Consider the following 22,245-nt stretch of genomic DNA (forward strand, 5'->3'; position numbering starts at 1 on the left):
CCACCAAACGCAACCCCGATGCTCCGCCAGCGATCAGCAAAAGGAACCCCCCCCCCACACACACACACACCCCAGTCCCTGCTCCTCGCGGGATTGCTGACCCCTGGGGACCGCGAAAGCTCGTGGGGAACACAAGAGGGGAGCGGATGGTAAGATTGCCCTTGCTGCTGTAAATCCATCATTTACCCGGACAGGTTGGGAGCTTTTGAAATGAGCTGGCGGAGTGAATTCCTAGGCCAGTGCGCAGGCGCGGGCAGGTAGCACCCGGCTCTTTATGACCAGGTGAGAGAGTCCTGTTGCAGGTAAAAGGAGGATTTGCCTAAAGAGATCACGGGAAGCAGCGGACGGATCACTCAGTCCATGACCAGCAGGGACTTTGTGTTAAGGAGCCCGCGGCCAGAATGTCAATTCTTGCAAAAATGGGGGACTGGCAGGTAATGCAATCTCCCTTTTTTGTGTGCCAGAGTGGGAACGGTTATTGAAATGGAGATCTAGCCCAGAAAGGTGAGACTATCCGCCCTTGGGGAGCTTAGGAGCCCTGCCATACAGGAGGTCCAGTTATTTGTTGATCGGTGATGAATGTTCTTTCAGCTGGAGGCTCTGGGTGCCAAATCAACAGGTGGGAAATCTCCGCGAGCCAGTGACTTTTCCAAGAAAATTCCCAGGTACATGGGAATGATGCAAGGGAAGTAATTGGCGTGTAAAAGCCCTTGGCTCTAGTGACTTTATGATCTCAGCTCCCTGAGGTGACTGAATTTACCCCCCAGGTTTGTGGAATGGACCTGTGCAGCTGTAAATTATCCAATTTCTGTAATTAACTCTTTCGGGAGACCTTGATGTTTCCAGGCATACTTAACTGATAATGATCATGCCTAGTTCTTAGAGCGTTCCAGTAGTGGGATCTTATATATAACTTAGCCAAATTGGTGGCTTCCCTGCAAAGTTTATGAAACAGATTTGGGGGATGTCGGGATGTGTTTTTAAAAAATCCCAGGTTATGTGCGGTGGCTACAGTCTGATACGACAGGCAGTATCACTTGGATGACGACAATATTATTTGGAAAATGTGTTTATTTTCTTTTCAAATTCTGTATCTTCATCAACAGACTCTTCGTTAGTCTGGGCCTTTGAATGACTAGATGAAATAGTTTAATTAGATTATCTATTTAAAAAATGGATAAGACAAGAAACTCACACAGGTGGCTTTACAGCAGACCTCTACAATCTCTTGAAAATCATTATTGCATTCTAATATTATAGCCACAATCCCTGTTTGAGTTTGTCAATAAAATGAAAGATGAAATATAATATTCAAACACGGCGCCCTTATATTACAAAAATACTCTTTTTTAGGTAACCGTAAGACCCAATGTGATTATTTACTTGTCTTAACCTTTTAAACAATATATTTAAACCGCACTGCTTTATTTATTTACCATAGCAGGTTGCTTTGAAATAAATAGAGTTTACTTTGTACACGGTAGGTTATTGCAGTTTTACCTTCCGGTTCTGGTACAAGTGATCAAAAGAGAAGGATTTTTTTAATTAAGTAAACTCTGATACAAGAGCATATTTGGTTTATCTTGCTTTAAATCTTTTACTGTTTTGGTCATTTAAGTGAACTTAGTTTAAGATTTGCTTCAGCAACGGGTTACTGTACATACATTCACGTCTTTCACTCAGCAAAAAGTTTAAAGAAATGAGCAATTATGGGCAAGCAAATAGTTCTTAAGCTACAGAGACAGCCAGAAGTGTGGGGGGTGGAGACCCCACTGTTATGCAAACAATGTAGCGATAACCATTTTTGTAACTATGCACTTAATTCGGATCAGTGTTCAGAAATTAAGTGCATAATCTGTTATATTGGAAACCGCGTTTTAGGAGCCCCAATCACGTGCTTACATAAAGATAGAGTGGATAGATCTACTAACCACCAGATTATTAACAGTGTGCTGAAGTCCCTGGATTGCTCCGGGTTCTTAGAACACGTGAAATGATTATTTCGAAACCTGCCCTTGAAAGCAAATCCAGAGGCAATAAGAAATCTCCGCCTCGTTCCTTCTGACCCCGAACTTTGAAAAGTTGTAGTTGCAAATGTGGCCTTGCAGGCTGGGAGCTGCCTTGCCAATCGATCGGCGAATCTATCCGGCTGCCCGCATTGTCGGTTTCTCCATCCAGAGCACCTCATTAAAGCACCCTAGGCCTTGACTGTTGTAACCCCACCAAAAATGGTAATGCAGCGCGCCTATTCCCTTTTAGAGCGATCTTCCACGCCCGTTATCACCTCTGAGCGAAGCTGGGCCATCATGCGCACACATTCACATGCAATGAACTGAGCTATCATGGTAATGACGTTTGGACAAACCTGGCCCGACTGACTCCAAAAGCTCATAGCTGGGACACAAGACGGGTCCTTTCAATAGGATCATCTTTTTGCATGAGCTATCCTTAACTGCTAGCTCCACGTGAACCTTAAGAGGAGTAAAACAACAATTTACTGTCGTGGCGCTTGGAGACAAAAGGGGGATTCAAAAAAACAGCGGGGACTAGAGGAGGGGAGATACTCCCATGAAATGTCGAGGGGAGGCCCAGAAACAAACTCAAAGCGCTGGGGCAAAAGGGGCATATAGGCAGGTACTACATTGCTCTCGATTTCGCTGTGCAGCGGGAGCTCCAGGAACATCCCCAGGGTTTTGCCTGCAGATTCAAGGAAACATATTTATCTTCCAGCAGGGTAAATCCTCACTCGAAGGGGAGAGCTTGTTGGGTGGAAGGCTGCCCAGGCCTGTAGAGCCAGCCAGCTGCAGTGCAACCACAGAAAAGAGTATGTCTGTTTAGACACTTGGCATGTAATTGCCCTGTCTTCTTCAACCTCAAAAAATAAGGTGCCCTTCGCTCGTTTGAACACACACACACACACACACACACACACACACACACACACACACACACACACACACACACACTAGCTGAAAACCACCAGGCTGCCTTAATTCTCTAGCCAAATGTGGAGAACGGCTACAACCCCCCAAGCTCTGGAAGAGCGCATACCAGTGTGCTTGGCGCACGGACCGAGACTGTGAAACTGCCCCCGTAGATTCCCAGATAAAGTCAATGGTCGGGGATGAAAGTGTCCCGGGGACCTTTAAAGTCGATTGGCTTTGGGGCTTTCCAAAGGTAATGCAAGGGACTGCCCGATTAGAAGGAACGCCGTGGGGCGGTAAGGTCGTGGCGTTTGGGATTTGCCGAAGAGATCAAAGAGCCGCATGGATGGAAGGTGCCTGTCTGAACCTGGGAGGGCATGGGCCGCCGGTGAGCCACACGGTTCTCAGCAGGGAGCCTCAGCGCGTGACTCAGCATTAGTAACATTACAGAATAATAAAGATCTCGTCGGTGGTTTCGTTCAGGATGGGAATCTTGTGTCACCTGGGAGCAGAGTGAGTTCTCTCTGGTCAATTTTGCGGGACGCTGCGAAGCTAATGAAACTCTCCACCTAGGAACCAAACCAAGTTTGACTCGTCCCAAATAGCTTGCAAAAGAGTTTCTGGCTGCACATGCGTTTGCATCATCCTTTGTACAATCAGATCTTCGGGTTTATTGGTTAGCTCTGCAACAGAAAACATCAGCCGAGCAGAACCACACAGTTTAGAAAAGAAAAAAGTCTTACAAACAAAGCGGGGGGAAGACGGAGGAAAACAAAAGCTGAGCAACTTCGTGAGACAAAGATGTGGGCTTTCTGTTTTCCTCGCTCTGTCTTATTTGACACAGTGAAGTCCATATGGGTGTGTGTGGGGGGAAGCGGGGGGGTTGCAGGCTAATCCATAACCCCCTGCCCCAGTCAGTGGTTGCTGCTTTGATTTCGCTCTGTACTTTACTCCACACCGGAAGCCAACATGCAACCGCCACAACAACGGGGAAGGGAGGGGGCAAAAAAGGAAGCGTAATGGACACTTGCCCAAATCTAGGTCAGGATTTTTGTCCCCCTGCAAAAGAGCTCAGTTGTTTGGGAAAAGCCTTTTGCTTGTGGGTGCTTTCTACCTGTGCCCATTGTTGCAGGTTGTTGTGCTGCAGAGCAATTGGACTATTGTCGATATGCTAATGAGACGATTAGGCTGTTGGTAAAGAGCTGGAAAAGGGAAAAGTTTCTACCATTAGAGGGAGATCTCAGAGCGCTCAGAGGAGCAATCCAAACACTCTACCACCAGCCGCACTCTGCCTACCAGAGAGGTTCCGCTTTAGTGAAAGGCAGAGAGACACCAACCCTCTCTCACGCCAATCCATGAAAATGCTTTGGAAACTGACGGATAATATCAAATATGAGGAATGTGAGGTAAGCGCTTCCCTGGGCTGAGGGCAGTCAACTGGCCCGGCAGCTGTGAATGGGACCTAGCAGCATCCATCGATCTGTGAATTTCGTTTAGGAAACTTCTGCTTCTTCGCCAGTCGTCTTTGCAGCCCTCCAAGCTGGAAACAATGGCACTGGGCTAGGGAGCCGTTGACCAGGAACTTTGGGGCTGCTGGAAAATCGCGTTTGTCCGAAGTATACTAGAACAAAATCAGTGCGGAGAATATAGTAGCATCGATAGCTAGATCCTGTGTAGAGTACCTGTAATGATTCCATTCATCAGTATGGAGGGATGAATGGATGAATGAAAAGCAAAGAGGAAATAATTGTTTGTACACGAGAGATGCCAGAGGGATCCCAAATATGTACTAAAGGCTGATGCTTAAAGTGATCTTTTGGGTGAAGGGAATAGTTGGCAAAACTGAGTTGTACAATTACCATGAGTCAGGGATGAACTAAAATCAGCCCTTTGTGAGCGTACACCCAGCCGCTTCATTCATTGTCTAGCTTTTGATTCTATGACTTCGACAACTTTTACAATAAAACCCGCCCTATTACTATTATATTATTGTTATTTTATTATTATTATTTTATTTATTACTTTGAGCGACTGTGGAGAGAAAAAGAGAGGTGTGTTGATATATACCTGGATATTTAGCACCCATCTATAGAATGTAACCGACAAATGATATTTTGAACGTTTCGCAAAAGTTGCCTAGGCATTGCATCGATACAGAGTAATAAAGGGTGTTGGTACTTTAAAAATATTTTGGTGTACTCTATCCGAGAATATACACATCGAAATCCTAGTTTCTTGGGGGGTTCATTCCCCTCGGAATCCGCTGACTTCCTTTTGTACCGCTGTAAAGAAAAAGGAATCGGCGAATCACCAGACCCGAAGGTTATTAAATTAAATTAAATATGGTTTTAGTATGGGGCTGAAATTTGGGAGGGGGAGGACTTCTGTCTACAAAGAGTAGATCTGGTGCAGTTCAGGTTGTCTTCACAGGGAATCAGAAGCTAGCTTTATCTGTATGATCTATCAGGGTTGGTTTTTGCTCTCCTAAATAAATATTTCTCGACGGGTGTAGGCGCAAAACAATTCCTCCTCAGCCTGGATCGGCGTGTAACTGTGCGCGAGTGGGTGTGAATTTGGTTGTAAGTATCTTGTGTTGTCTTGTGGTGTTGTGACTTTGCACCGAAGTGCTAAATCCAGTTGCGGATCTACACGCCCTAGTGCTTTAGTGTCGGGGCTTCCTTCGAAAGGAAATAACGGTGCAGCCTGGTGTCTTTTTCTGGCTTGGAAACGGGAGATTTAAGTGTCCTGGCAGGGCAGTATTAAGATTTCCGTACTCCCTCTGAACAGACTGGTATTCGATCGTGAATAGGATATTTTCAGAATAACCACAGTAAGATGCGTGACACTCGTTCCCCTGCATTGAGACAGCCTCATTGTCTGTGACAAGAGAACAGAGCATCCGCTCCCAGGGTGACAGAGGAACAGGCAGCAACTTTTGCTACGGCAGCGTGCCGCGGAGCCCGGGCGCTGTAGGTTTCAGCGCGGGATCCAAGCTTTATTGGGTTAGGTGTGCACAGCTTTGCAGGGACATGCACAGAGGCAAAGTGACTGTTGTTATGATAACTCTGCCAGCAGCAGCAGCAGCGGCAGCCGGTCGGGAGAGAGGAGTGTGCATGTCATATTTTAGGGAGTTGTTGTTTGGGAGTTGCACAGCCAGTCCGACGGGTTGGGCCGGGGCTGGGAGCCCCAGCTTGCCAGTGCCGGGAGTCGCCTCCCTTTCCCCGGACTGCAACATCCCCCGTCCCGGATCCTCCTCAGGGGAGGGGAAGCTCAGCGGATGCACTTTGGGGCTCCCAGGCTCCCCTCTCCCGGCTCCAGCCGGCACCAGAGCGGGGCGAGGAGGAGAAGGGGGAGAGACAAAGTTTCCCGGCTCGCTTCCGGGACTCCTTGGCAAGACGCGGCTGGAGCTGAGTCCGGGCGCCTCGCTCCTGCCTGATCCCTCGCGGGAGCTCCCAAGCGGGGCCTGGAGGGCAAGAGGAGAGCAAAAGGCATAGGGGTGCCGCGGAAGAGGCGCGGCAGCCCGGGCTCCGGTCCTGCGGTCCCCGAGGCTCTAGCGTGGCTCTGGCAGCGGGCTGGGTCGGAGCCGTCGAACCATGGAGGTGCGGCTGGGCCAGGCGCAGCCGGCGGCGGCGAGGGAGCAGCTCGGCCCCGCGGAGCAGACCCCGCGGAAAGGCGGCGGCGGCGGCGGCGACTGCAGCAAAGCGCAGGAACGGGGCTCGGGCAGCAAGAGGGGAGCAGGCGCCCAGCCGCTGCTGTCCTTGGCGTTTGAGGCAGCAGGATACTCGCAGCAGCAGCCCGAGGTGTGCCCCACTCTATAATGCTGACTGGGGGGGGGGGGTTCCCTCACCCAACACGTTTCTTCCTCCTTCTCTTTCCTTCTCTCCTCCTTCCCCTCTCCCTCTCCCCCTCCGCCTCACTCCCCGTTTCCCAATCCCACCCTCTCCCTCTCCCTGCCTCTCTTTCTCTTTCACTTTTGCATGCCCTGCAACCTTTTAAAATGTTGCCCCTTCCCTGTGATTCGTCAGACGCAGCAGCATGTCCCCTCTCTCTCCCTCTCTCTCTCCCTTTTTGTCTCTCTCTCTCACACACACTCTCTCTCCCCCGTCCCTGATTAGATACACTGATTCTTCATTCAATGGACGTCATTTAGAACAGACTGCCTTGAGTTGCTTCCTCGCTTCACGCTCGATTTCCAGCCATTCTTCCCTTATTAAGTATTCGTGTAATATTAATAGTCATGAATATCTGCTATTAGGAGTCTCCAGGAAGGCAGCAGAGCTCTGTTATTAGGAGCTCAAGTGGAGCAGCAGCTAAGTCAAAGAAGGAGAAAAGAGAGAAAGGGAGGAGAAGGAAAAAAGGATTAAGAAACAAGCAGACACACACAAACTTTGAATTCTTAATATCACGACAAGATAGCGGTCGCCTTCTCAACCTCACATGAAGGGCATCAGGAATTTGTTCAAGTTCTGATGGATTATAGGAGAGCAGCTTCCTCGGTGCATGAGAAACCTTGGCGTTTTGGTCGTGTAGTCATAGTGTAGAGCTGGGCTTCTACCACTTTTTTTGTGTGCGAGTGTGTGTGTGTGTGTGTGTGTGTGTGTGCGTGTGTGTACATTGGGGCACATTTTTTCCCCTGATTTTTCTACCCTGCCTTGTTATCCCAGACGCTTCGCAGATGTTAGTACACAGTTTTTCAGCTATGGTGAGTTGCTTCAGAATTATATCGTAGGGGATTTTTTCCTTTCTCGTTTATTGTTGTTGTCGATGATGATGTTGGTACTTTGGATTTTACACACTGATTGCCTCCGAGGACATTCCCCACCCCCAGTCAAGATTTTAGCTTTTTTCCCTGGCTGTCTCAAGTGAACTACAGAAGGCTTGTTTATACCATATCCGTCTTTATTTCTTCATAACCCCACTTGTAATTGGGCTATATTCAGTATTCCTTCTTTTCTCCTTTTTCGAGATAATAATCTCGTGTGCTCTACAATCTATATCACGTAATGATAGCTCTCTTATCTCTCCTCCCCTCTTTGGGGGCTATTAATTTATCTTAGACATACCTATGGGCTTTTATTTTGTAACTCTCCTCCCCTCGTTCCAATTATGAACGGACAAAATAATGCGCATTCATTTTACTTTTGCTTATATTTACCCATCTGTGTGTCTTAAAATGTTCTGCCTTTTCATTGTTTATGCAGTATTTTATCTCCTCTAATTCGCTTTCCACCTCAATTAAATATTTTTCGTATACATTTTATGCTGCAGCACAAATCTCTAGAAAGCAGCGCATGTCTATTGAATGGGGGTGAAAAGGCATATCGTAATACCGTATTTAAACATTTGGGAAACTTGTAATGTAAATGATTGCATGATTACAATCATTTTAGACTCACTTCTCTATTTAATCGTAATAAAATGGCAATGCTCTTTGATTTTCTGTGGTTTTCCTAGGTGCATTAAAGATAACGTAAGCAATAATATTGCTTTACATCTGTTTAAAGCCAGCGGAATACATTTTGGTAGTGGTGGGTTCTTTTATTTTTAAGAACAATGCCCAGTTCTTAATTTTATTTAAAGAAATGTTTCATGCTCCAACGTAAAAATACTAATTCCGGGCAGTATCTATTGTAAAAACATACTACGTTTTCACTGGGTGGGTTTTGTTTTGGGTGGTTGGTTTTTAAAAATGTTTCTTTCTAGTTGTTTCGTTGCAACAATATAGAGAGTAAAGTCGCAGACAGGAAAATCTCCAGGTCTGCTTTTCTGCGCTGGGCAGCAAATGAATTGCAAATCCTGCCTGATCGTTTGATGGGTGAAATTTACAAGCCAATTTTACTGTAAACAGTTTGATTTTATCTTTTCTTTTCTTTTCTTCTCTTCTCTTCCCCTCCTCCCCCAGGATCGTCACGATGGCACCAGCAACGGGACAGCCCGGTTACCCCAGTTGGGGTCTGTAGGTCAATCTCCCTACACCAGCGCCCCACCGCTCTCCCACACCCCCAACGCTGACTTTCAGCCCCCCTATTTCCCTCCGCCTTACCAGCCCATTTACCCCCAGTCTCAAGATCCTTATTCCCACGTTAATGACCCCTATAGTCTGAATCCCCTTCATGCCCAGCCTCAACCCCAACATCCAGGATGGCCAGGACAGAGACAAAGCCAGGAGGCTGGCCTCTTACATACACACCGGGGCTTACCCCACCAGCTATCCGGCCTGGACCCTCGTAGGGATTACCGGCGGCATGAGGATCTACTACATGGACCCCATGGGCTCAGCTCAGGACTAGGAGACATTCCTATCCATTCAATACCTCATGCTATAGAAGACGTACCGGTAAGGAGGATGCCTACATACAATCTGTGTTATTCAGCCACAAATACAGTTTCAGGACTCAGTGTACGGGGAGCACTGTCCTTTTCTCAATAGAAATTATGGTTGCCTACCCCAGCCACAGGGAAGAAATCAATCTAAACAACAGCAACCCCCAAAATGCCATGGCCCCGAACTAGAACAATAGGTTTTATACCCACACCACTTTTGCCTTAACAGTGTCCACCAAAATATAAATAAATCACATTACTGACATCATTAACAATACCTTTCAATTTCAAAGACAATAAGCTGTTACCATAGGAAGAATATTTAATCCCACCATCGGGCCTTGCATTTGGGATTGCTCACTGCCTTGAGGGGAAAACATTAGCCTGAAATGCAAGAGCTCATTAAATGTCCTCCCAGTCAAAGATTAAAAAAAAAAAAGTGAGAGAAAGTGGCCTAAGAATTAAAATCAGTTCTTAGTGATTATAGAATTGGCATATGGTATAATGACGTCTAAAGTTGTAAGAGGAAACATCCAGATTCTCTACTCTAAAGGAATTATGTGACAAATCAGAGAGGAGGTATATTAAAATGCTGCCTTATTCTTTTAGCTGGAATGCTAAGGGATGACCTCATAAATCATTAGCAATAGGTTATCAAATTCTATCCAGACCTCCTATATCCTCTATTAAATTAAATGTTTGGAAACTATTGGATAATACATTATTTTGGGTCTAATTCTGTTATCAATAAATACAGTTTAAAATGATTTCTAATTAAGCATGACATTAGCACATTGGCTATTTCCAGGGCAAGAATGCTTTTGTTCAGTTGGAAGTACTCTAGTGCAATGTGTTTTAAAGAATTTGTTTGTGATCAAAGTTAATATTTCTGGTTTTCTCCTTGAAAATAGAATTAGAACTTGCCAATAAATTTATTAAAGTTCATGGAGCTCCTGCTTACAGGCTAAGGCCGCTTTAGTTATAGAGGAAGGAGGAGGGGAATTGTGGTATCTGGATGTGATTTTTTGCTAAAATGCCATCCCAAATTACAGGATCAAATATTACAACAATATATCTGTTGACAGTTTAATGAGTACAGTTTCATGTTGCAAGGATAATGTTCAGATGGACTTACCTATTTTTGGGTCATTTTGAAACCTTTTGTAAATTATACTTGGGGAAATAGTGAATTTATTACAGCCCTCATCTGGCTAAATTAACCACAGAAAATTGCTGCTTATGTTTAGCAGTTTTGCAATAAACGCATACATCTCCCAAAGTGGAGGATTTAGTAAGCAATTTGGATTCGTTGAAAACAGATCGATTCTTTTAACTTGAAATAAAATGTCATGAAGGCAATATTTAGAAGAAACTAATTTGTTGACTGCGGGGTCATAGTTACTGTAGAAGCATGACCTAAAATATTCCTCTGATTCCTCCCTTCCTGTAATTGTACTTTGTTAAAGTGGACTGTCTTGGGGACTCCCTTTTACAAATATTTTAAGTGCGTAACATTTTATTAATCTTTCAAGTACCTATGAATTCTTATCATACTGATCTACTTCGTGAAAGCCAAATGCCATCTGGTGTAAAACCTTAAACTAGCTCAGTCATTTTTTCTTCTGTAAAACTAAAACTGGATGCTTGAGCAAATAAAATAGAATAAAATACATAACAGAATATACCTTCTGAGTGTATTATTCAGTTAGGCAAAACCAAACGTTCTTTTAAAGGAATTTGGGCCAGGAAAAAGGTCATTCGAATTTTCACGTTGCTGCAACAGTTAACCTTTAATAAAAATCACTGCTAAATATTTAAGATAAATCCGGTAGATGGTGCAAATTATTTAATCATAAATATCTCGGTGGGATTTTAATTTTAATAGTCCTCACTGTATGGAATATGTGTAGAAATAACACAAATAAAAGTATTATGCCACACTACATTTACTTTATGGGTTTAGGGTGCATGCATAAAGGGATCATATTTCCCCATATAGTTAAAACACAAGAACTGCAGCAGTAGTCATTTCTGAACATTTCTCAATTTAATTATACTTAAATCCAGAAGCACTTTAGGCAAGTTACAAATGAGAGCATTGAGTATAATAAAACCTGTAATAAAGCAACTTAGTACCATCCACCCGGAATCATTGAGATCAGGCACAATTAACAGGAGCATAAATCCAAGACAGAATGGAAAATGTTAGAATCAGTATTATTGTTGGACAAAGACTAGAGAAGGAAGTAATAGTTTTTTAAATGGTAATGCCTGTGTTTTGTAACGATTGCGAAATCTTCTATCTCAGCAGCACTGGTGTTAATTTGTAAACACAGCCAGACATTATATTGCCTGTCAGTTTTTGAATTAGAAAACATGATTTCATTTTACTTTCTAATCACGTTTTGACGCCGGCACATAAACTCCATCCGCAAAAGCAACAACAAAACCTGCTAGTGGACAATAATGAAGCAAGCCGCTCTTTACTCTGTTTTCATAGCATTTTCTGATCTTCATTTCAAGCACAGTGATTCTTTCCTCGCCCCTCAATCCCACAGTGAAAGTGTGCAAATGTTTTGCCTCTTTCTCGCACTTCCTCCCTTAAAATGTTTCTAAATGATTTCCAGCACTTCTCCCCCCCCCCCCCACCTTATTTCTCCCGCAAGCTTCCATTGTGTTTTCCTTGCCCTCGCTGCAGTACGCACAGGAACAACACTTAGCATACCTGACTCTTGTTGTAATAGGATTTGTTTTCCCAAGGAGTTAAGGTACAAAACTAAACAGCGATTTGGATTTCAGGGTCACAATTGCACTTTGTGGAAACTCCAAATGTTTTTATTTCGAATGAGAGAAAAGAGCGGGAGGAATCCTTCATTTAGAAATCCCCAAATCCAGATGTTTACATATAAATTGTAGGGACGAGGAAAAAATATAATTAATAAAACACATAACAACCTTCCCGACATTCGTTCCCTTTTGTTATGATTATACATTTACGTCCCTATGTATTTCTTTTGTTGCAGCATGTAGAAGACCCGGGTATTAACATCCCAGATCAAACTGTAATTAAGAAAGGTAAGCCATTTCCTTTAGCATTCCAAGCATGTCCTCACAGGCTGGGCACTATTGAAGGTAGAATTTGCTAAGCTCCCTTCCCCCCTTTTTTCTTTCAAATATAATTTACTAAGGGTCGCGAATGGAAAATAAAATAGATAATCGGTGTTGAAATCAGCCTTCATTTAGTGGCAGCGTTCATGATTTTTCTAAGAAAATGTTGCAATCTGAGATCCAGGGTTTTATTTCCTTACTATGCATTTCACGTTTGTAATTAGAACAATTTATCCAGCTGGATTGCATTATTTGTCGATATTGAGCATTTGGGGGGTTCTGAACTGGTAGGAAATGTTTACCGTTTTTATTTTAAAATCGGGATGAGTAAAAATGGTAAATGGCTATGTAGAAAAGGTGGTAGGTTGGTCACTCTGGTCATTGTGAGGGCTGTTTAGATGTAAGTCTTTATGAGTGGATTTGAAAATGTTTCCTAATCGTGTAAAGGGTATTTTGGGTTTTCATGAAACTCTTGTTTTCTATCTTCTGTCAAATGACCCTAAGGATTATGAAAATATTGTTCAGGGTAGTTTTTGATTCTTGATGAAAAATTGGAAAGTGATTGGTTTGCATTTGGATTCTGTTTAGTAAGCTGTTCGAGTACAACTCATTGTGTTGAATACTTAGCTATTATTATATTGAGCAATGGCATGCTTGTATTTTGTTGGCAAGGTAAAAATATTTGGGTATTATAGGCACCACCAGAGGATGATGCTATATAAAGCAGTTCTCTTTTCTTAACCTGATCAGTATACAGTAAGCTAGCTTAAAGTTTCATTTTTCTGTCTGTGAAGCCTTTGTCACGTCAAATTAGATGTGCAAGGGATAAATCTTAAGAGATGCTCTTTCCAAGTCGACATGATAATTGGCTCTTTTATTAGTAATCTCAAGAGTTCGTTTAACTCCTATTGTCTCTATTAGCCTCCCCAGAGCTATTAATGTCACAAGTGATCTATCCAAAACCTAGAGCCCCCCCATAGGTTTGGACCATCCCCACCAAAGTAAAGATGTAGGGGGGAAAGCAGCACACAGGACAAAAGAGAAACAGAGTAAACATTTTATAACCTGCTCCTGTGGAAACTAAATGCAGGTTGCATTCCCTGCAAAATAGTGTGGACATGTTTCAGTTGTGCTTAGTAATGCTGGCTAACGCAAGGGCTGCCAGGGCTTTTTGGTGGCCCTGAGTTTATTCCAACAATGGCCTGCGCCTGACTGCCTGGGGGTAGGGAAACATGGAATGATTTTTACTTTTAGTAGATATTAGTTAAACACCTCAGGTTTCTGAGCAGATGTATTTATTCATAAGGAAGGTGCTATAATTTGCTCTTGAGTGTTTCTTTCAATGCATAATAGCATCAAAATATATTCATTTTTTGGTTACACGTTGAAAACAGGGTAGCACATATTAAGGCACTGGTCCTCACTCTCTTGTGTAGTTGAATACAGAAATACATACATCAGCAAAGCATTTTGTTCTATATTAGTATGCAGCTGGCTGCTTTTTGAAACCTCCTGTGAATTGCCTTGTGGCCAGGTTTTTTTAACCCAGATACTTGCTTGTGTGGCTGGCTCATGCCAACTTGTTTTTAAGGTCTAGCTTATTCCAGGAAAAAGCAAATGTGCACTTTAATGATTTGACTGGGTCTGGATTTTATAAATGGTATTTTAATGAAGGGGTGTGTGTAGGCTTCCAGCTACCAAGCATTCACTTGACTCATCCTAAAACGATCAACGTTTATTCGTGCTGATCTGCATTTAAGGGCAAATGGAGATCTTGGGAATTGGGTTTGGCTCAAGCAGCCCCCTTCATCCCCCTGTGATCAGCAGGCAGCCGCAGAGCCTACCGATCGGGAGAGGCAGCTTCCCAGTTGCTTTAGTAATCCGGGCCTGGGCTCTAGCTCGGAGCCAGCCTGGCTATGGCACTGCCTGGGATCCTCCCGCGGAGCCGCGCTGACAGCGGCTCGGCCCGGGGCTTTTTCTCTGCTCGGAGGTGGCTTCTCGAGTCCGAACCAGCTGCCCCGCGCATCTCCCCCTTCCGCAGCTGCGCCGCCCGGCTCACTCCATCGCCTGCGCGGAACCTGCAGCTGCCCTGCCCCCGCCGCCGCCGCCTCCCTCTGCCCGCTGCGCCCCGGGGCTCGCTCGCACGTGGCGCCCCGGGGCCCTCACGCCGCTCTCCCCCCCCCCCTTGTCCGCTGCAGGCCCCGTGTCCCTCTCCAAGTCGAACAGCAACGCCGTCTCCGCCATTCCCATCAACAAGGACGCGCTGTTCGGCGGGGTGGTGAACCCCAACGAGGTCTTCTGCTCCGTGCCGGGCCGCCTCTCCCTGCTCAGCTCCACCTCCAAGTACAAGGTCACGGTGGCGGAAGTGCAGAGACGCCTCTCCCCGCCCGAGTGCCTCAACGCGTCCCTGCTGGGCGGGGTGCTCCGGAGGTGAGGGGCGGAGGGAGCCGGAGGGGGCGGGGCAAGGCGGGATAGGAGGGGCGGGGAGGGAGGAGACACCCCCTCATACACCTCCCCCTCCCCCCCCTTGCGACCAGGCCTGGTTGGCATCTGCTCACTGTAGCGCGCTCTCCGCCTGCAGCCTCCCCGCACCCAGGAAGAGCCACCCCAGCGCCGGGGTCCTTGCAGCATCCCAGCATGGCTACAGCCGAGGTTCCCCTCCACCCCCTTTGCAACGGGACGGATTGCTCCTACAACGGGGGCAACACTACCCACCGCAGCATGCACCACCCTGCAGCCAAGTCACCCCTTTCTACCCCCTCCCCCAGCACAAGGCCACTGGTAACAAATGCAACAGCACAAGGAAAGGCCACTTCTAATCAGCATCATCACATGAGGTCACTGCAACCATAGCAACACGGTGCAATCTACAACTGTACTAATGAAACGCAAGGCCTCTTGCAAACAAATGCAACACCACAATCATGATGTCACCACAACCAAATCATTTCTATATAATGCTACATAATGTTGCCACTTGCTATGGTAGGATACTACAAAGGGAAATATTTTATTTTAAAGTGATGGTTGTAATAGTTTTTCTTTGTGTGTGTGTGTGTGTGTGTGTGTGTGTGTTGTATTACACAAAAGGAGGCAGGAAATGCCCTCCTATGGCCCCAGACCTTCCCCCCCATGAAAAAAATTGGTATAGTAATTTAAAAAATGTTGGGGTTCTATATTCAAATGATACGACTCATTGGTGATTTCTTTCTCTCTTAGTTACCTAGGGATTATAATCTAATCCACACAATTAAAGATCACTTGGGTAGGGAATAAAATCTAGAATTAATTAATAGGAAGTTTTATTTAAACAATTTATTTTAACCTGTCTCTATTGAACATAGTAGATAGGTATTTAGAACTTCACCTATTTGCTGAATACAGTGAAATTCCATACTAATGACATACATTTTTGACCTTTCAGATTAATCTGCTAAATAATGTGTTAGATATTGCAAATAAATCTACTTTAACAAAGTTCCCGTTAGGAGTAGCAATTTGTCAAGACCTCTAAAACTATTATGGCTTTGGCAAAATATCAGATCCTGTAATACTCTAGTGCTGATTTGATAGATTTGGTAGAAAACATTTTAACTAAAAACACTGAAAATTCAAAAATAATGATAAAATATATCCTTTTCCAGTTACTGTTGTATTCAGATTTGTATAATTACCCATTTTTCATTCTTAGTTTTTCCTGTATAAAACTTTCCCAAATGTCCCTTCATCACCAGTATTATTTTCTAATACATTTTGGAAGGTTTTTAAAAGATCTGAAATATGACCTGATGGTGCAGATTAGTCATGTTCTAAGTGGTTTTTATGTGTGAAACAGGGCGAAGTCTAAAAATGGAGGGAGATCTTTGAGAGAAAAACTGGACAAAATAGGATTAAACCTGCCAGCCGGGAGACGTAAAGCTGCTAATGTCACCCTACTCACATCACTAGTGGAGGGTAAGTGACTCAAGGATTGGAAAGGGTTCATTTTTTGCCTAATAGGATAAATCCCCAATTTTTTCAGGCCTGTGTTCCTTTTTTGAAGAAGGTTATTTTGTCTAATCTTTATGCCTGAGGAAAATGTTAATTCTGTAACTGTGTCTTGTATGGTAACCTGAAATGTACTTAAATATCTCTTGCATACTTAGCATTGCCATACACATGATGCTATCTGCATCCTTCTTCAGGTGAATTATCCCACTGTAATGAATTGATTTCAGTGGGAGCAAGAATGGGTCTATAGGAATTGCCTCTTTGAATAAGGACTGCAGGAGCAGGCCTATAAATATTACTTAGGGGAGCGAAAGCTACAGGATTCAGCCTAACATTTCCTCAGTCCCCTCATTCCTTCATTTGTCTACCATTGAGGACTAAGCAATTTTAAATTTCAAGAACAGCAGCTACTCACAGTTAAGTCCCCACCCCCTCCAAACAACATAATAGTAAATCATGTAAGTTATTCTGACATCTGTATTTGAGAAATGCGAGACCATTGCTTCCTGAATTAATTTGGGAAACCTTGACCTACGCCATGATTTAACAATGCCCTGAAAACCTCAAAGTTGTGCTCTCCCCCATCCTTATTATCTTTTGGTTCTCATTTCAGAACAGATGCTTGCTTTATTCTATCATTCTTCAGTTTTACTCTGAGATGAAAAGGTGCAGCAACTTCTTTAAGTCTTCAGACTTCATGTGCTTTAATATTTCTAATGTGGAAAGCCGAAATAGGTGCAATCATTTGTTTAAAAATGGTTATTTTGTCTCAGCTGCTTACAACAAAAACAGACCTGAGTCAATCTAAAATATCTTTCCTCCCTTCCAGTTTTGTTATTGGCATCTCTTTACACTGATTTTGATTGAGTCTGTAAAGTGCTTTTAAGGATGCTCAAGTTAGCTTAAGTTTGGATGCGTAAGATATCATTTATAGCTTCATTCTTTTTTTGATTGGTATCATAAAAGATAAAGCAAAAATGCATTAGACTGCCAGACTTAATTTTTAAAACAATATTATCACTTTGGTTCTTACGTGCATTATATTTTGACTTCTGTGCAAGTCTTTCTGATCTAAAATGGCTTTACAATTGCACCAGCACTCTAGTGTAAGAAAAATAAAAAACAGAAAGACTTGCAAAAAGTCTAGATTTGGTGGATGCTAATATTGTTTGTGACATTAATGAATATGGAGAGTATTTGGCAATAATTTATTGTTCCATTTGGTTTTCACATAGAAGGGCTTTAAGGAACTATTAAAAATAAGAACTGTGGGTTGATTTTCAGATAAACTGGTAATGGTGGTTACATTTTTTGGATGATAGTATAAAAATTGTTGGAGCTTTGAGTCCTGTGGCAATGAGGCAGTTTCTAGAGTACTGTTATTGTTTATGATCCGCTCCATTTTATGGAAACAAGCTCACTGGACTGAGGCTTTGAAGCTCTAATTGGCGCATGCGTTCTTCCGGAGCTGGAGCTAATGGCAGGAAGCCCTGCAGTAAAAAACAACTGGTTCAGGAAATTAAAACCAAAGATTTGAAAATCAACAAAACAGACAGACTCAATGGAATGACCCTAAAATTCTCATGGTTAATCGTTTGGGGGGGAACAGATAATTATATGTGATCAAGTTAAATTTTAAACACTTAGCTGTTTAATGCATTCTATTTAGAAGAGCTCTAGGAGTAATTATGATCAATATTAATCATTGGATAGTGTGTTAACAGAATATATATAAATGTCAAGGCAAATATATATTTCCAAAAAACAAAACTGAAGTATAAACTGTGTGTGTGTCTATATCTACTTAGCAAGAGATTTAAAGTCACACAGTACATACTTATGTCTTCACTTCTAACTCTTGGACATATATATATATATTTGCTTTCAACTAGATTACAGCAAAGACAATTCATAAAATAAGGATATAAGTAATTTGCACACTAAGCAGTACATTTTAAGAGAAAGTCTAAGTGCATTATAGCTTTTACTAATCTACTTTGCCCTCTGTGCTGTGTATGTCGATTAGATGTGTGTTTCTCTTCACCCCCCTTTCAGGAGAAGCAGTGCATCTAGCTAGAGATTTTGGGTATGTTTGTGAGACAGAATTTCCTGCCAAAGCAGTAGCTGAATTTCTCAACCGACAACATTCCGATCCAAACGAGCAAGTCACAAGAAAAAACATGCTTCTAGCTACAAAGTAAGGCATTTACCTTTCTGTTGTGTTGCTGAGTTGTAAGGAAAAACATAGGGTTTGGGATTTTTTATTTTTGTTTTTCTTTTTTGCCATGTAGTAAATGGCTAATGATTTTGCAAATTGTAAGAATGTGAATATACAGTCATAGTATATATTATAGGAAAATGTATATAACTAACTTTATTTTCTGAAGTGAGTTTATGCAGATTTTCTTGAAAATAGGTTGTGAAATCTTGGATGGATGTTTATTTAAAGAAAAACAATAATTCCTTAAAGGAAAACATTTGCTGGGCCTTTATCAGTTTAGACATTAGGGGAAGGTTTCCCATTGACAGTAAAATAAAACTGGCGCATTAAACTGATTTCAGTTCATTAAAATCTGCAACAGTTCTTTTTTCCTTAGCACTCTGTTACTTAGTGAATATAGGGATATTACAAATATATTTTAATGACAATCTGTATGCAGTTAAAATGCAAGTGGAGCTTATCATTGGTGGGGCTGAGTAGGCATCCAGGTGGTGTGTGAAAAGAAAATGATTGTTTTGATATGTTTGCTGGAAATTAAAAGGCTTGTTTAGTAGCCCTTAATTACCAATGGAGATGTCACTAAAGGGCATAGTGCCAGAGGGCACAAGCGGAAGATGGGATCTAGTTTATGACTGGAAGACATTAACAGGGGTTTTAGAATACAAACTGTTTCAAAACACCTCTAATCTCTACTATAAGGTATTAATTTCTTAACAGTTTGTGCAGTGACTGTGTTATAAGTGACTGTGTTATAAATTATGACTTCTGCACAATGTGCATATAGCCCTTTATCCTTCCTTTTCCACCTCAGTGTAAAGAGGTTTCTTTGATCTTTGCCAGTGTCACCCTGGCCTTTGTGGAGAAAGTTCCATATATAGAGAGAGATTTTTTTAAGAGCCTAATTTAAATCCTCAACTTTCCCTCTGTGTCCTCTACTCAGTAAACCCTGGCATTCCTCCTGCCATGCAGCCATTGTCTAGCTTTGTGAAGAAGAGAATAAATCTCCCCTATTCCAAAAACAGACACAAAGCAAATATATATCCGAATCTCCCTCTCAATATTACACACCATATATCCTGTTCCATATTGCAGATACTCTAAACAGCTTATTGGCAATGTGCCAAAATATATGGGAAGAGGGGACATAGAAATATTGTAATGATCTGCGTAGGATTGAAATATCTGAAGTGCTAATGTGTGTACGTGGGGGAGAGTGATTGTGGTGCTTTGGTTTGAAATGTTTGGTGCTTTTGGGCATGTGGGAGATAGTTTTTATATGAAAGGGCTAGACTATGTCAGTGAGTGAAATGTGTGCCTGCGTCAGAAATGTGTGTATGAGTGTGAAAGTGTGTGACAAAGTATGTGTGAAAGAGAGAAGCATGTGTGTCAGAGAGAAATGTTTGTATGCTTCTGTGAGCGGGAGATATAGGGCAGTGAAAGAGAGACCTACATGTCTGTGTGCCCAGGTAAGCGTGTGTCTTTCTCTCTCACACACACATATTATAATAAAACGTGTGTATGTGGAGAGAGAGAGAGAGAGAGAAAGAGAGAGAGACAGACTTTGTGTGTGTGACTCAGAGGGAGGCTTTATGTGTACGGGGGAGCAGTCCCCTTGATTGAAGGCTTGTGTAATCTAGCAGAGAGACAGCACTGGTTTTGCTGCTGACAACAGTGGTTCATCTCTCTGTTGCACTGCTCCATTTGTGTTGCAGACAGATCTGTAAAGAGTTCACCGACCTGCTGGCTCAGGACCGATCTCCACTGGGGAATTCTCGGCCCAACCCTATCCTGGAGCCGGGCATCCAGAGCTGCCTGACCCACTTCAACCTCATCTCTCATGGATTCGGCAGCCCTGCGGTGTGTGCCGCTGTGACCGCCCTGCAGAACTATCTCACCGAGGCGCTCAAGGCCATGGACAAAATGTACCTCAGCAACAACCCCAGCAACCACACAGACAACAGCACCAAAAGCGGCGACAAAGAGGAGAAGCACCGAAAGTGAGGATTTCCCCCCTTCCCGCATCCATCCATCCATCCATCTAACCATCCATCCATTCATCCATCCATTCCCTCCCAACTCCCTCACTCCCTGTCCAGTCACAGCAACAGAATCAGTGCCCTTCTGCCCATCCTGTTCTCTGACTCTGCAGGACTATGCTGTCCTTCCTCCCTCCGGCCTTCAGCACTTCCATTTGCTCCCAGTTACTTCCCCACACCTCCTTACCTTGGTTTGGAGCCTGAGAGAACAGAACTGGGCAATGGAGCCAGCAAAGAAAAAAGTTCTGTCTGAGTTTGTGAACTTTTTTTTTTTAAAAAAAAAAATCAAAAAGAGAAAAATACAAAAAAACCCAAAACAAAAAGAAAAGGAACTGTTTTTCTAAAAATATATAAAAAGAAATAAAAACAAATTAATAAATAATACTAAAATATAAATCTATGAGCTTCATCGGACTGAATCACCAACTCCCCTTTCATAAACTTCAGTTAAGATTGTAGCCATATTAAAAAAAACAAAACAAAAACAAACCTAAGCAAAAGGCAAAAAGGATTGATGACATTTTATCAGTATTGTGAATAAACTTGAACACAAAACACACACAATTCCATGTCATGTCTTCAGTTGTAGAACTTTTTCCTGTCCAAGGTAAAGCCACCAACTTGAACTTTCTATTGCAACACGATTCACAGTTATTATATAAGGGAATCAGTGTTTATGTATGTATATATTTATTTATGTGTAATTTAATGGGAAATGTAAATATGGTGAGTCTGTTTTAAGCTTTTTTTTATTTATCTGGTGATCTTGTTTACCTCTTGTTTAGTGGGTTTAAAATCTTCCCTTCTTAGTTCATCATGTGGTTCATAGTACTTACTTAGAAATCTGAGGGGGTTTTTGTTTTCTTTTGTTTTTCTCTGGGATTCATCATTTTTTAGCCCTGTTGTAGCATGTAAAAGGCGACAATGAAGCAGCTGAACAAACAAAAGAAAATTGAATTTTTATATACAATTAGTATTACATTTAGTTTCTCATTGAAAAAGAATAAAATGATGTTGGATCCAGGAAAGATTTTTAAACGTTAGTGGTTTTACAACTCTTATGTGTTGTGGAAAAAAAGAGTTTATTTTCATCCACTGTCCTGAAAGCATCATCAGAGCAATAAATTAAATATTGTCTTTTAGATCAAGGTTTAGTTTTTCTTTTCTTTGCCCTTCTTCCCCCCTGAAAGAACTTCAAAAATTTGGGACCACCTGGTATCCTGTATTTCCACTGGCCATATTGGAAGCAGTTATAGTTGTATTGTATTGAGTTGTGCTGGCAGTAGTTTCCATGCCTGTCAATGTATCATAGTCCTTTGTTGCCCAGATAAATAAATATTTGATACGCTTTATGTCGATTTTTTTATTCAGTGGCTGTCTTTACCCAGGCGTATTTTTGTTCTTGGCAGTATTTTTTATTCAGTATGGTTACAGTAATTGAGTTTAACTCTCCCTTGACAATTGCTCTTTGCAATAAGCAGCTGAACCCATTGTTTCCCTCAAGTATAATAAAAACTTACTTTCAACTTGGAGTTCAGAGCAGGGTATCATTTAGATATTCCACTGAGTCTGTATTCAGACAAATGACACAATAAAACACAATGTATTCTTTTGGATAAAAAATTGTCTGTACTAGCAAAGA

General features: G+C 42.6%; 1 protein-coding gene across 4 annotated transcripts; it reads left to right on the forward strand.

Annotated features, from left to right (window-relative positions):
- Positions 1-276: 276 nt before the first annotated feature.
- On the forward strand, positions 277-21,955 carry TFAP2A (transcription factor AP-2 alpha). 4 transcript variants are annotated; one of them, XM_075921274.2, is made up of 7 exons: positions 277-434; positions 8,827-9,261; positions 12,272-12,323; positions 14,555-14,786; positions 16,192-16,310; positions 18,402-18,543; positions 20,280-21,955. In XM_075921274.2, exons 1-7 carry the CDS (start codon positions 402-404, stop codon positions 20,566-20,568), a joined length of 1,302 nt encoding a protein of 433 aa, XP_075777389.1. In that variant the 5' UTR covers positions 277-401; the 3' UTR covers positions 20,569-21,955. The 4 variants fall into 4 exon arrangements, with proteins under 4 accessions (XP_075777389.1, XP_075777388.1, XP_075777387.1 ...); XM_075921273.2 differs by lacking the exon at positions 277-434 and adding an exon at positions 3,826-4,330; XM_075921272.2 differs by lacking the exon at positions 277-434 and adding an exon at positions 6,094-6,724.
- Positions 21,956-22,245: the final 290 nt, after the last annotated feature.

The sequence above is a fragment of the Pelodiscus sinensis genome, chromosome 2 (genome assembly GCF_052426305.1).
Source record: "Pelodiscus sinensis isolate ZL-2025 chromosome 2, ASM5242630v1, whole genome shotgun sequence".
NCBI classification, from domain to species: domain Eukaryota; kingdom Metazoa; phylum Chordata; order Testudines; family Trionychidae; genus Pelodiscus; species Pelodiscus sinensis.